Source organism: Orycteropus afer, unplaced genomic scaffold (assembly GCF_000298275.1).
Source record: "Orycteropus afer afer isolate SDZICR_OR568_19922 unplaced genomic scaffold, OryAfe1.0 scaffold00178, whole genome shotgun sequence".
Lineage (NCBI taxonomy): Eukaryota > Metazoa > Chordata > Mammalia > Tubulidentata > Orycteropodidae > Orycteropus > Orycteropus afer.
This window is the reverse complement of record NW_006921765.1, coordinates 449933-466092: the sequence shown is the minus strand read 5'-3', so window position 1 is coordinate 466092 and position 16160 is coordinate 449933. Positions and strand designations below refer to the sequence as shown.

The window sequence follows — 16160 nt, the reverse complement described above, 5'->3', positions numbered from 1 at the left end:
GGTGGTGGGAGGGACACAAACTGGTTGTAAAAAATAATAATAATAATAACAATGCCTTCAGAAGTTTCCATCAGTGCTTCCAGGCTGTCTGCTCAGTTACCTCTTGGAGTCATCTGGTAACCAGTGGGAGAGTGTAGAAGATGCAGTATATGTTAACACCAGAGCAATGACCTCATGTCTGAGTCTTTTTGCAACATGAGATCAGCCCAAGACACAACCATTTCAAAAAGGGGGGTTCAGTTTTTCACCTAGATTTTTTTTTTTCTTTTTAGCTTTCAATACTTAGCATTTTCTAATCTATATTTCTCAGCCTTTAAGCATTTGGGGAATTAAAGAAAAATAGGAGACTGCAGTTATACTAGGCAGGGCGGGGATGGGAGTGGGCACAGAAAGGTTGGGCAACAAGAAGAGACCAGCAAAGCAAAAGCACTGACCAGATCTGCCCTTTCTGCCTCTCCCTGGTACCTCTGTGACTAGAAGTTCAGGAATCACTGACCCCTTTGTTTCCTTTGTGGGAAAGGAGAGTTGCAGAAACAGCATGATCTGAACAATTAATGGGCCCTATCATTTTGGGCACTACAGCAAATGCCCTTGTTAGGTGAATGTTCAAGCACATTCTGACTCTGGCTGAAGAAGTCCATTCAAGCCATGGGATCCCCAAACATTATGTTCTTAGAAGCCCAGAGCTGCCAAGTCCCAGCTAGTACATTTACCTGTCACAGATGAACCCCAGCCACAGACACTGAAGTGAGACAAACACCTGCTCAGAAGACCAGGAATGGGATGAGGAAGTCATTGGTACCATTAGGGAGGCTTTCCATTTAAGGGAAACAGAAATAATGGACAAAGGAGTGAGCAGGTGGTAGAGAAGTAGGGGCCAGAGAGTTTGGTATTTTGGGGGACATAGAATGATGAGATGAAGCGTGGATTGCTTTTTCTTTAAAGAGTAGAACATTTCTGAGCATATTTTGTAGGTATAAGGGAACCTGACATGAAGTATTAAAGTATAAAGTTTGCAGAAATAACTGTATTTTCAGAGTTGAGATGTGATGGAATCAAGTATATATATGGAAGATCTTTGAAAATGTAGGACAGTTTTCCCAAATCGGGAGATGGCAGGTTAACAATAGTATATCTACAAGATGGAAAGTTACCTTGCCATTAAAATAATTATTATGGAAAAATACAGAAACTCTTTATATGATGTTGAGTGAAAAAAAGCTATATATCAAGAGGTCTGTGCATTTCTATAAAAACATTGTCTGCCCATAAAAGTAAATATAAAAAATCAAACTCACTGCCATTGAGTCAATTCCAACTCGTTGTTGTTGTTGTTATGTGCTGTCGAGTCAACCCTGACTCATAGCGACCCCTCCTTGGGTTTCCGAGGCAGTATCACTACGGAAGTAGGATTGCCCAACCTTCCAACTCATAGTGACCCCATAATGGTCCCCAGGCTGTGAATCTTTAGAGAAGCAGACTGCCTCATCTTTCTTCCACAGAGCAGCTGGTGGGTTTGAACCACTGACGTTTTGGTTAGCAGCCAAATGCCTTAACCCTTGCACCACCAGAGCTCTTTAAAAGCAAATATGAAAATAGTTATATTAAGGTTGAAAAAACGTGCCCCAGCATAACATTATAATAGTCTAGAGGCCTTTTGAAGAATTTAGGCTTAAATTGATCTACTTCCAGGGAAGAAGATTTGACTCCTGCTTCTTCCTAATTTGGGAACAAAGCCCCTGAAGGCACTAGCGTGGTATCTGTGTTCAGGCTCCGAGCTCTGGGACCCCTGGGGCTGGGTGGGAGTTAGCTAGCTAAGATGCCTGTGGAAGCCCAGACCTGGTGACTGTCTGCACTGGGGATTGCTGGGAACTCCATCCGGCCGATGAAATGCCACAGACACATTATTGTTTTTCCAGACTTATTTCCAGCGGATGTTTTATGCTTAAGCAAGGGAGGTCAGTGCTTTGGGGAAAAAGGTTGAGGCGAATGAGTGGAGGCAGGGGAAAAGGGTGCTAATTCCTGGTGCTTTGTCATCTTGTCCTGTGGGAGGAGAGAGCAGGGTTCAAATATTTCCTCTTTGGCACTAGATCGAGGGAAAATGGCTGCGATCCTCAGCACAGCTGAAACAGTGTCACTGTAAGGTAGAGGGGCTGGAAGTGGGCATGTGATGTTAGAAGAGTCCAAAGTGTTAATGCTTCTCCAGTGTGTCTGATCTTCTAGACTTTAGTAGAAAAGGGGAAGTCTTGTAGGATAGTTCTTCTGGCATCCTATTTATACTTTCTCAAATGGTGCTTGAGTATTTATTCTAGTTGCCTGGGAGGGTAACTGTATTTTTATTTGTATATGTATTTTCCAGGGTAGAAAAGAAATAGCAATACCTTGAATCACTATACCAAACCCAGACCCACTACCATCAAATCAATTCCTATTCCTGGTGACCCTAAAGGACAGAGTAGAAATGCACATAGGATTTCCAAGGCTGTAAATCTTTAGGGAAGCAGACCAACTCATCATTTTCCTGAGGAGCAGCTGGTGGGTTTGAACTGCCAGTGTTTTGGTTAGCAGCCAAATGCTTTAACTACCGTACCAACAGAGTTCCTTTGAATCCCTATAGCTGGGGGAAAAAAAACACAAAAAACGGTTGCCTTTGAATTGACTCCAATTCGTGGCAACCCCACCACGTGTGTCAGAATAAAACAGTGCTCCTTAGGGTTTTCAATGGCTGATTTTTTTGGAAGTAGATTGCCAGACCTTTCTTCTGAGGTGCCTCTGGGTGGACTCAAATTTCCAGCCTTTTAGTTAGCAGCTAACTATATCAATCATTTCCACCACCCAGGGTGAGTCTTTATATATACTGCCTAATGGCCTGGTACACTAGGATTTTTTAAGCCAATCTGGAAGGGCTTGTTTTCCATACTTTGGCATTTCAGCTGTTCTACCTAGCCCAAGTGGCTGTATCCTACCCAGACCTCTGTAACATCACCTCCACTTGAAATATGAGGCAGGGCTGTAGAACTGGGGCTGAGGCTGGGAAGGTACTTACTTCTAAAGTCTTTCTGAGTATCTTGGGGGCTCAGCCTGCAATTCCTCAGGTGTTACTCAATATGGACAGGATGCCCCCTTGTGGACACTACATTGACAACTATTTATAATCCCCATTTTAAAGCCAAAGCAATTGAGGCCAAGAGTGCTTCCAAAAGCAGATCATAGGTGTACAGCCTATGGAGATCAGCCTGGCATCTAAGATTTGGGTCTTTTGATTCCCAGCCTGAAACCTGAGGGAAGGGATGGAGAGAAGCAAGCTACCCTGAGCCACGTTGGTCCCCCATCTCAATTTAGAATTGGCCTCACTCCCCTATGGCTTCCACTTCAAGGGCAAGACCACTTTTCCCAAAGCATTTTCTGTTTTTATTTGTACCAGGAGATAAATGTTTTCCGAAAACTTTCTTTGTGGCCTCTGGAATGAGACAGATTAAGCCAAATCTATCACCAAGCTAGCACAGTCCTCCTCTGGGCCTGATTGGTGGCTCCTCAGTGGTATCTCTCTCAGACACGCCCCATTTGGCAGAGACCATATTTCCAGAAGGCAGGCTGCGGGAGATGAGATTTGCCCATTCACAAGCCACGATCTGGAGAGACCTCAAAGGAAGTGAGAGCCCTCAACATCTGGCACTTCAGACTTGGGGCCACTGTGGGGAGTTGAGGGATGTTTGGGAGACCAACAGATCCTGGGTGGGGGCAGCTACAGGCAGAAGAAGGAAAAGAGTTTTTTTTTTTTTTTTTCTCATTTCACAAAAGAGTTATGTGTTGTATATATGTCTGTATCTGACCTGTGAACAATACTGAAAACCTGCATTTCCAAATAGTGGCAACACAAAAGAATGAAATATATTGTGTGACAGGGAGACCACTGAAAAGATATCTGTCTTGATTCCCACTTTTAATTTAAATGTAATGAGAAACACATTTTGCATTTTGTGGCATTCCCACCTGCAACCTCAGATGGTCGGGCAAAGGTGATGGGTCTGGGCAATTAAGCGGGTGAAGTATTATCCGTTCCAGGCACCAGGTTCTGACCGATAAAGGAGAACAGGACTCAGAGGAACAAAAGGCCAGATTTCCCTCAAACTCAATAGTCAGCCAGGCCTGTTGTGTAAAGACTACAGAGCCTATTTCACTGCCCCTCCTGTCTTCCCCCTCCCCAAATCCATGCACTTCATCTTTGGCAGATTGTGGGTAGAGGGGAGCAGGCGGCTGACAAAACAGATCCAGTGAACTGAAGGCGCAGAAGGAGAACCTGGTGAATTCAATATTCTCGATAAGAAAGGAGACAAAGCACTTTGTTGCTGGGACAGTTGTCTCCTGCCTCCAGGTGTTCCAGATGAAGAGCAGCTTGTTTTTAGGTGCTGTTGAGTCAGCTGCGACTCATAGTGACCCTATGCACAACAGAATGAAACAATGCCCAGTCATGTGCCAGCCCCACAATCCTTGCTATACCTGAGCCCATCATTGCAGCCACTGTGTCAATCCATCTTGTTGAAGGCCTTCAGCTTTTTTGCTGACCCTCTACTTTATCAAGCACGATATCCTTTTCCAGGGAATGGTCCCTTCTGACAATGTGGCCAAAGTAGGTTAGACGAAGTCTGGCCATTCTCACTTCCAAGGAGCATTCCAGCTGGACTTCTTCCAGGACAGATTTGTTGGTTCTTCTGGCAGTCCATGGTACTTTCAGTATTTTTTACCAACACCACAACTCAAAAGCATCAACTCTCCTTTTGTCTTTTTACTCATTGTCCAGCTTTCACATGCATATGAGGTGATTGAAAATACCATGGCTTGGGTTAGATGCACCTTAGTCTTCAAAGAGACATCTTTGCTAGGTGGAAGGAATGTGGAGTAAGAAAGCCCTATTGTTGGGGCTTTACTCTCACATCTGCAAAGCATCATTGTGTTCATTTCCATCTTCTTTCAGACCCCAAGTACTGTATCCAGTGACAATGGACTCAAATATAGAAAATTACTTTTCTTATGCTTTTACCTTGGGAAGACCATCCCAGTCTCAGCAGTAGCCATTGCATGGTTTTTGAGGCAAAAAATAAAAAAAAAAAAAACCCTAACCAGTTGCCATGAAGTTGCTTCCAACTCATGGTGACCTCATGTGTACAGAGTAGAACTGCTTCATAGGGTTTTCAAAGTTGTGACCTTTGGAAGCAAATTGCCAGGCCTGTCTTCTGAGGTGGCTGAGTGGATTTGAACCACCAACCTTTCTTTTACCAGACAAGTGCTTAACCATTTGTGCCAGCCCCCACCCTCCCAAAAAAACCAAACTTACTGCCCTCGAGATGATTCCAACTCATAGTGACCCCCTTTGGGGTTTCTGAGGCAGTAAGTCTTTACAGAAGTAGACTGCCCCATCTTTCTTCCACAGAATGGCTGGTAGGTTTGAACTGCCAACCTTCTGGTTAGCAGTCAAATGCCTTAAGCACTATACCACCAGAACTCCCTTTTAGGAGAAAGGAGATTCAAAATAAACATATATGCACACACACACCTATATACAAAAATATATAAACAAACAAGGAAACAAAAACAGTTTAATTGAAGTATAATATGCAATAAAGTGCAAAACTCATAAATTCTCAACTTGGGGAATTATCACAAAGTGAACCTTCTCACTTGTATAACCACTACCCAGGTTAAGAAGTACAATAGAAGCTTCTTTTGTGCTGCTCACAGTTACTACCCACCTCTCTCCCCAAAGGTAACCACCATTCTGGCTCCTAACACCATGTTGGAGTTTTCTTTGATTTTGCCTGGGGACTTCAGGGTCTGCTGGATTGGGAACATGTTTTGAAGATAGATTGGAGTAGGAATCCCGTCTCTTGTATTTTTAGCTATGTGATCCTAGGCAAATTTATTGACTTTTGTGGATATTGATTTCCTCATTTGTAAAAGAGGGAATAATGTGATAGTGGCTTCACATGGCTCACATAAGGATTAAATGAGAGAATGGACAGAAGGTACCTGGCACACAGTTAAGTGTTGCATGAATGTTGGCTTTCCTCCTTCCAGCTTTGCTCTATAGAACTAGACTAGGGATTCAGCAGTACATGAGCCCTCCTGAGTCATTGCAGATGGTGCTTCAGACCAGGAGAAAGAATTTCAAAGCCACAGGGCCAGAGGAAGCCAGGCTCCAAAAGGATCTTCCTGCCCACCAAGTTCTCTTAAGAAAAGGGTATGCTGTGCCACCTTCTGCAGCCTGAGAAACTAGTCAAATAAAACTCCAAGAAGAGGAAATAGTGGTCCCTTGGGAGAGAGGCCAGAGGCCCCCCCCCCCCCCCCCCATCTTTTACAGGAGAGCAGCCTCTCCTTCTAGGAATGAAACGTGAACCAAGAACAGTCTTCAGGGCAAAATCCTTTTTCTTGGTTACCATGAAATATCTATTTCATGCAAGCTTTGGAGAGGTCAGATGACCCTTTTTCTTGGCTTTCTGGGAGTTTCCTGTGGAATTCAAGTGTGCCCAAAGAAGAACTTTCACCAAAGGGAAAATTTAATAAATGTGGTTTATCTAAGCTTTGTGCTTTCTGCTGAATCTGCACTAATGGCTCAGGTGGTTTGCTCCACGGAGACCATCATTTTTCTTTATTTGCTCCAGCAGTCAGGCTTTAGCCTGAGGGAGAGAATGTGGGGACACAGAAGCAGACATTCTTGGTATTACTCCTGAGATTTTTTTTTTTTCTATTCCCTTGGAGCATTTAGTTCCATTTATTAACCTTCTTACAGTCATAGGGGATTATATCTCATTGCAGTAGAACCCATTCAGAATTCCATTTCCAGAGGACAAAACTAATGCTCAGCATGCTCTCTCATAAGGGGCTTTTATTATATGTGGTTGTGATGTCTGTGAGAGAAAGGCATATACAAATAGTAATAATGGTAGTAACTAACATTTATTGGACACTGGCTTAGTTATCTAATGCTGCTATAACAGAAAATCCACAAGTGAGTGGCTTTAACAAACAAATTTATTTTTTCACAGTTTGATCCAAAATCAGGGCACTTGTTCTAGGGAAAGGCTTTCTCTCTGTTGGTTCTGGGGAAAGGTCCTTTTCTCTTCAGCCATTCCTTGGCTCCTTAGTGATCTTCATGTGGTATGGTTCCTGTCTTCTTCCATCTCTTCTTCTTTTCTTCCTTGCTTAATATATTCCTTTCAGATCTTAAAAGGTATTGACTCAAATAGCACCCTACACTAATACTATCTCATTAGCAGAACAAAGAAAACCCATTCTCAAATGGAATTATAACCATAGGTATAGGGATTAGGATTTACAACACATATTTTGGGGTGATACAATTTAATCTATAACAGACACAATGTTATGAGCCAGAATCTGTTCTGAGCACTTTACATGCATTATATTATTTAATCTTCTCAACAACCATATTAAAATAACCAGTTGCCATTGATTCCAATTCATGGCAGCTAACAACAATTTTCCAAACTCTCATCTGCATAATAATTTATATCAAAATGAGATTGTCCTGGCCTCACTTTGTTGTTGATGTTCTTGAGAATGGAAGAACCAAAATTAGCTGGTTCCTAGATATTACATTCATATGACTGTCTCAGTTCTAAAATGGTATCCACATACCCACACTCTTGGTATGTAACAGTCTTAACTCTCCTCACCCTTTGTTTTTGTCCAGAACTTAACTACAGTCAAGTCACCCAAGCTACACTCATGTGTTCTAGCAATTGGATAGTTCTTGTAAAGTTCTCTTCCTCTTGTCTGACCTACTAGGAACCACATTTCCTCTGAACACAACCAAATGCCCACAGCTGGGCAAGGTAGCATCTCCACTCCCCCATCCATTCCAAGGTTTGGCTCCTAGACTGGAGACAAAAATAAGAATGTTCTGACTGCCTATTTCTATTCCAAGCTTTGGCCCCAAAGTGAGTCCACTTGGGCACAGGGATTGTTTAGAAATATTTCCTGAGCCTGCAAGCACATATGTTAAGTCTATCATGTTCTTTATGGTGGTGTAGTGGTTAAGTGCTTGGCTACTAACCCAAAGGTCAGTAATTCAAACCCACCAGCTGCTCCACAGGAGAAAGATGTGGCAGTCTGTTTCCATAAAGAGTACAGCCTTGGAAAGTTTATGGGACAGTTCTAGCTATCCTACTGGATCTCTATGAGTTGGAATTGATTTGACAGCAATGTGTTTATCATGTCCTTTGTAAAAGCAGATCCTAGCCCTGGTCCTGTTGATACTTTAGGGTTTCCTTAGAAGAATCTCGAGGAAAATCTGAAAAATTTTACAAAATGAAACTCTCGAATTCACTTTAAACAAGGTGACAAAAGGTGTTTTAGAAAAGAAGGGAGAATGCAACAAAGAAAAAATATCAGCCTTTCAAAATGCCTAGACTAGGACCTGGTACAGAGTACCAAAAACCAAATGCACTGCCGTCAAGTTGGATCTGACTTCTTGGGTTTCTGAGGCAGTATCCCTATATATATATAGGGGCTCTGATAGCATAGTACCTAAGGCATTTGACTGCTAACCAGAAGGCTGGCAGTTCAAACCCACCAGCCACTCCTCGGAAGGAAGATGGGGCAATCTATTTTTGTAGTGATAGTGCCTTAGAAACCCAAGGAGGGGTCGCTATGAGTACTAGGAGTTGGGTGTGACTTGAGGGCACATAACAACAACAACAGTAACAACCACTATGGAAGTAGATAGCCCAGCCTTTCTTCTGAGGAGTGGCTGGTGGGTTTGAACCGCCAACCTTCTGGTTAACAGTCAAATGCCTTAGGCACTAGGCCACCAGAGCTCCCCTGGTACAGAATAGATAGATGCCCATTAACTTCTAACTTTTAAAGATTGTAAATCAGCATTCAGGGATGACAGAAAATTCAATGTAGTACCCCTCTTGATTAGTTGAAATTCTCTTAGGGACATATGCAAAGGCAGGAAAAAGTTACTGTTTGGAGTACTACACTCCCACCCACTCCCTGAATACCTACCCACTATATTCCCACCCACTCCCTGAATACCCCCTACTGTAAAAGGATCTGTATATTTAAAAAAAGGGAGCTCTGGTAGCATAGTGCCTAAAGCACTTCATTTGCTAACCAGAAGGCTGGTGGTTCAAATCCATCAGCCACTCCTCAGAAGGAAAGTTGGGCAATCTACTTCCATAGTAATACTGCCTCGGCAACCCAAGGAGGGGTCGCTATGAGTTAGGTCCGACTGGACGGCACATAACAATAACAACAACATATTTTAAAAAAGAAGAAGAATATCATAACTGAAGGAATTTTAAGGATCTTCTAGGCCAGGGTGTGGCAAACTGACCTGCAGGCCAAATCTGGCCACTTTTGTCCTGTGGCTTTTTTTTTTTTTTCTTTCAGTACTGCCCTTAAGCTAAGAAAGGGTTTTATATTTTTAAAGGGTTGTGAAAAACACAAAGCACAGACAAAGAAGAATGTGACAGAGACTGTCTGTAACCCTCAAAGTCTAAAGTATTTACTATCTGGTTTATTATAGAGAAAGAATGTCGACTCCTGTTCTGGTCCAATTCCTTCATTTTTCTGATGACAAAATTAAGGTGTAGACATGAAAAGCCACTTATCAAGGTGACATAATGAGTTGATAGCAGAACCAGGTCCTAATTTTCAGTCTTGTGTTCTCACCAGGAGATGGTAAGGTCTCCTGAGACCTTCATAATAATACACAGATAAACATGCAGCTTAGAAGGAGGTTGATTTCACCCCATCCATGCCCCAGATTTGGTCCTAATTCACTCTGACCCAAACTCCATGAAGCTAGTACAGTCCTACATCATTCCCTCCAAAAAAAAAAAAAAAGAAAAGAAAAGAAAAAGAACTGCATTAACTTTTTCTTTCCCTCCAGGAGTAATCTTTCTCTCTTCCTCCTCTCCCTGGATCTTTCTTCTTCTTCCTCTTCATTCCATCTTCTACTCTTTTTTTTTTTTTTTTCAGTTGTGGTAAATATATATGTAATAAAACATTTGCCATCTCAACATCCTTCATATGTACAATTCTTTGACATTGTGTTTACCACATCATGCAACAAACACCATTACCCATTTCCAAACTTTTCCATCATCCTTAACAGAAGATTAGTGTACCCTAAGCCATGATTCCCCTTTACCCCTTCCTCCCCCAATCTTAATCTCAGAATAAGTCTTTGTCTATAATCTGTTTTTTCTTTGCATTCCAGGTTCATTGCTGGCCTATAATACAACCTCCCACACAGACCAATCCTCACGGCTGAGTGTTAAAGAAGGTGAGTCTGTTTCTCTCATGAACTTTGCTTTGGTGTCAGGCCTGGTCTGTTCTATACTGTTAAGTTTGGTGTCAGGAGCATCAGGTCTGTGCATCTGTCCCCTTGTTCTATTCAATTTTGTCAGCATCCAAGACAAGAAGTTAAAGCTTACCCCATGTATGTCTCTAGTAGCAAATATACAACAAAGTTTTAAAATTTAAGAATATAATAAAGATGTAACTTAAAGTTGTTACCCCATGGTGTGGAGGGTGGGGATAGAGTTCTGCTCTTAGAATAAAATGTATACTGCTTACTTTTAAAGCTGCAAATTGGGGTTTTCTCTTTTGAAGATAATGAAAAGAATATTTTAAGAATTCAAAAATGTCCACATTCTAATAAGGTTTTTTTCTAACACATTTTATCAATGCCAATTTATTTTTAAAGAAGTGATTGAGGAGGCTTGGTTTGGTTGAGAGAAAGAGAGAACAGTTTTAGCAAATGATTTTTGCCAGTGTTTTAGCAAACATTACAATAGGCTTTCTTGGCATCTTCATTTATGAAACAACATAGTGAGTTTTATGTTCCACACACTGTGCTAGATTCTGGGCATTTGAAAAAGTGAATAATTTGTGGGACCTGGCTTAAGGGAGACAAGAATACAAATAAATGACTCTTAGGAAAGAAGGAGGGAGTGAAAAAAAAATATATGACCAAGAAGAAAGAACAATTCCATGGAGAAGGGGACATTTGAGAGGGTAAGGCATTTGACTGCTAACCAGAAAGCTGGCAGTTCAAACGCACCAGCCTCTCCTCAGAAGGAAGATTGAGCAATCTACTTCCACAGTGATACCGCCTCAGAAACTCTAGGTGGGGTTGCTATGAATTGGATTCAGCTCCTCGGCAGTGAGTCTGTTTAAGGCATGGATAGGAGTATGGCAGGGATTCTCTGCTGCTCCTCTCTTTCCTTCTCTACTTTGTCTGTAATCCATACTTGTCACAATAGAGAATGAAGACAGAAGTTTTCATGTCCATTGCCTATGGTAGCACAATACAGTGTTTCAGTGTTGTGAAGAGCCTTAGTAACTACTTGGTTCAAAGTCTTCATGGATATGATGGAAGAAATGGAGACCCAAGGCCACTGCTTTGATCACCTAGGAACTTGTGTTCCCCTTTTAAAACTTATATTTAGAGCTTGACCAGAGCATTTTGTGAAAGAAATTCATACAACATAATGAATCTGCCTTTACACTCTTGTGTTTCTTGTTCACTTTTCTCTCCCTACCCCACCCTGAGCCAGTCTCATTTCTGCTACTACTTTCCTTATCAAATTGGATTTCATTTCATTTACTGTGAAAATAAGCTATATTAGCTCATTCTGTAGTCTGAACAACATTTTACTTGATGATCTATTTTAACATCATATTGCAAATGTCAGTTTATAAGAGAATAATTATATAATGCAGACACACTTGATTGGAGGTCAGGGCACTTCTGGCTTGCTTTGGGAAAATCACTTCATTCTGAACCTCAGTTTCTTGTCAAAGGAAGGGGCTGTAAGAGTCAAGCCCAGACTCATGGAGCTCTTGGCCTCTAAGGAGATGACCCAGATGACACAGCACAGAGTTCCTTCTTCATGCAGAGTCACTCTGCTTTGACATGTTTTGTTCAAAGAAGCTTTCCTTTGAAGATAGGGATCCATTGCAAAGGAAGGGAGGGAGGGGCAGAAAAAGGCATGGAAGGAGGAAAGAAGGAAGGGAGGAAGTGAGGCAGCTAGAGAGGGAGGAAGGAAAAAACAAACTGAGAGCACTAATGAACTGCTGAATTAGGATGCATCAGAATTCCTTATCTCTATGGCCTGGGTGCCACTGACATCATAATTAATCAAGGAGGTTCTGAGGCAGAACCAATAAGAGATTTTTTAATGTTGGATTTAAAACATGGGTTTATGTTCAGAAGCTAGTTTGTTAGAGTTGAACTGTAGGGATGACCAAGTCATGACTCCTCCAGGGGTCTTAGCCTTCAGTCCTGCCGTCTTCATTCTATAGTGCATTTCCTCTCCCGGGTCTTTTTTTGTTCGGCGAGTGTGCTTATAATGCTGCTGGGCTCATTCAGGCTTATTGCAGGAGCAGCTCCCTCTTTGGAGATAAATTAACTGTAGTATCCAGTCAAATGCACACTGCCAGGACCTCATTCAGGTGGTGCATAGTATTGAGCTCCCTACATCGGTGTGGCCTCTGGAGAGGATTATGTCTGTGATTTGCAGGTGCATCTTTTGTCCCCAGTCAAGGTTTCCACTTGAGTTGTCTTGCTTCTCTTTGCCTCCCCACTTGTGAGGTGGTCTGAATCTGTTTGAAAGACCCATCATGCTACAAAACAAAGTGCATTAGCAAAACAAAGGTACCCAGGCTTTTGGCACCCTCCCTTTTACCCTCTTCCCCACCTCCCTCTCTTCCACTCAGCTCTAAAAGCTATCTTTATTTTTTAAAATATTAAATGGCAAAAGAAAGAGAAGACCTCATGCAGCCCTGGTTCAATTTGTTTGAATAAGACACACACACCCCAAACAAACACAGACTTCATCAGAATCATGAGAGCTCTGTGTGTGTGTGTGTGTGTGTCTGTGTACCACAAAGGGCAGGAACAGGCATCCAGCGCAAAGGAAAGAAGTTGAGATGATGTCTAGTAATGTTTCTTCCATGCACCTATCAAACTAGAATGCCTTTTTGCTTTAAAATGGTATCAACCCCCTTCCAGCTTGCCTCTTGAAAATGATGGCAATATTTTAGGATTATTTGCACCAAGGAAGTAAGATTAGATTTAAAACATTAATTTATAATAATCTTTAAACCCCTTTTAAATTAAATATTCTGTGGACAGGACTTCGACCCAGCTACAACAGTTATGCTTTCTCTACCTTCTTTATCATGACAAATGCACTTGAAAACATAAATTAGGGTGGAAACTATTGTTATCCATTCACAATAGCAGCCACACCTGTCATCTCTATGGGATTTTGTAGCACATCAGGCCCTTCCCCATGCTTTGCCTTTGCTTTTGAGCCTGTCTACATCTCTGTGAAGTAGATATTATTATCTCCGTTTAGAAGACAGAGAAAGTGAGGTTTAGCAATATTAAGTGGCTTGCATCAGGACACACAACTGTTCAATGACAGAGCATAGACTCAAACCCAGGTTACAAGATTAAAAGTTCCATGCTTCAAATGTTCTCTATGACAAAGGCATCCTTTCCCTTTTAGCTGCCTTGTCACAGATAGGATACTTCATCTAAATGTTTTTCCATCATCTTTCTTTGTCCTTGGAATTTTCCTACCTTCATCTCCAGTGACTCTCTTAACTGTTCTCCTTTCCCAAAGAGGAGTTTATTCAGATACCACCCCTTGTTCTGGCTGCACAGAGAATCACCTTGAAAGCCTTATGAAAACACTGATGCTCAGGCCCCACACATATCCAGTTAAATCTGAATCTCTGGGGATGGTGCCTGGGCATTGGAACTTTTTTAATGCTCTCCAGGTGACTCGTTACCTGCAGTCCAGGTTTAGAAGCCCTGTTTTACCCTACAGAGGCAAACTAGGAAGAGGAGAATGAGGTGGATCTCAGAGCTACCCCATAGTCTCTTGGAGATACAATGAGGGGGTTGGTCTGTCTGGCTCCAAATTTGCCTGCAAAGGAAGAGCACAACCTGTTGATATACTGAAGGTGTAGGGTAAGTGGGGGACCATATGGTTGTAATTAATTCTTTTCATCTTTATTGTTGATGCTTCATAATTATTGTTGATTTTAACAACTTTACATTATCACATTACTACATATTTTAGAAATTCCTTTCTCATGTATCTATCCCCTGCACCGCGCCCCCCCCCAAAAAAAACCAGTTGCCATTGCACCAGTTCTGATTCATAGTTACCTCATGTTACACAGCAGAATTGCTTCATAGGGTTTTCCTGGATGTAAGCTTTACACAAGCAGATCACCAGGTGTTTCTTATGTGGCACCACTGGGTAAGTTCAAACTTTTAGGTTAATAGTCACCTGCAGACTGTTTACACTACCCAGTGGCATCCTCTATCCACAATCATCCTAAAAAGTAGATACAGTACTGGTAATATGATTTTACAGGGAGGACACTGGGGTTCTGGAATGTTAAGTGACCTTTGTAAGTACATGAGTCCTAGAGCCAGGACTTGGACTCTCTAAGCATTGTTCTCTTTGTACCCCATGCTGGAGACACCATTGTGTCTTCTTTGGTCACAGGTCAGAGTGCTCCTTGGTTTGCTGAACAAACCTCGCCCTGTTGTTGTTAGGTGCCATCAAGTCAGCTCAAATTCTTAGCAACCCTGTATACAACAGAATAAAACACTGCCCAGTCGTGTGCCATCTTTACAGTCCTTGCTATATCTGAGGTCCATCATTGCAGCCATTGTGTCAGTCCATCTAGTTGAGGGTTGTCGTCTTTTTTGCTGGCCCTCCACTTTACCAAACATAATATTCTTCTCTAAGGAATGGTCTCTTCTGACAACATGAGCAATGTCGATGAGAAGAAGTCTGGCCATTCTTGCTTCTAAGGAGCATTCCGGCTGTTCTTCTTCCAGAACAGATTTGTTTATTCTTCTGGCAATCCATGGTACTTTCAGTATTCTTCACCAACACAACTCAAAAGCTTCAACTCTACTTGGTCTTCTTCCTTATTTATTGCTCAGCTTTCACATGTATATGAGGCGATTGAAAACACCATGGCATGGGTTAGGTACACCTTAGTCTTCAAAGAGACATCTTAGCTCTTCAGTGCTTAAAGTATCCTTCTGCAACAGATTTTCCCAGTGCAGTATGACATCTGACTTCATGACTGCTGCTTCCATTGATATTGACTGTGGAACCAAGTAATAGAAAATCTTTGACAACTTCAATTTTTTCTCCATTTATCATGATGTTGCTTATTGGTACAGTTCTGAGGATTTTTGTTTTCTTTATGTTGAGATATAATCCATACTGCAGAATTTTGTCTTTAATCTTCATCTATAAGTACTTCAAGTCATCATCACTTTTCAGCAAGCAAGGTTGTGTCCTCTGCATATTGCAGTTGTTAATGACACTTCCTCTAATCCTTATGCCACATTCTTCTTTGTGTAGTCCTACTTCTCAGATTATTTGCTCAGTTTACAGACTGAATAAGTGTGGTGAAAGGATACAACCCTGTCCACACCCTTCCTGATTTTAAACCATGTATTATCCCCTTGTTCTGTTCAAACAACAGCCTCCTTGTCTATGTAGAGGTTCCTTTTGAGCACAATCAAGTGTTCTGGGATTCCCATTCTCTTCAGCATTATCCATAATTTGTTATGATCCACATAGTCAGATGCTTTTGCTAGTCAATAAAACACAAGTAAACATCTTTCTGGTATTCTTTGCTTTCACCCAAGATACATCTGACATCAGCAATGATACCCCTCGTTCCACATCCCCTTCTCAATCTGGCTTGCATTTCTGCAAGTTCCCTGTCAATGTATTGCTGCAACTGTCTTTGAATTATCTTTAGCAAGATTTTACTTGCATGTGATATTAATGATATTGTTCAATAATTTCCACATTCTGTGAGATCACCTTTCTTTGGAATGGATACATATGGATCTCTTCTAGTCAGTTGGCCAGGTAGCTGTTGTCTTCAGATTTCTTGGCATAGACAAGTAAGTGCCTCCAGTGAAGCATTTGTTTGTTGAAACATCTCAATGGGTATTCCATCAGTTCCTGAAGCCTTGTCTTTTGCCAGTTTCTTCAGTGCACTTGCAACTTCTTCCTTCAATACCATTGATTTTTAATCATATGCCACCTCCTGAAATAGTTGAATGTTGG

General features: G+C 41.7%; 1 protein-coding gene across 1 annotated transcript in view; it reads left to right on the top strand.

The window, feature by feature from the left end:
* Window positions 1–16160, top strand: part of FLI1 (Fli-1 proto-oncogene, ETS transcription factor) — a 133058-nt gene that overhangs the window by 22367 nt on the left and 94531 nt on the right. The window contains exon 4 of the mRNA XM_007947224.2: window positions 10250–10315. Within this exon, the coding sequence (XP_007945415.2) occupies window positions 10250–10315 (66 nt within the window). The remainder of the gene's footprint in view (window positions 1–10249; window positions 10316–16160) is intronic.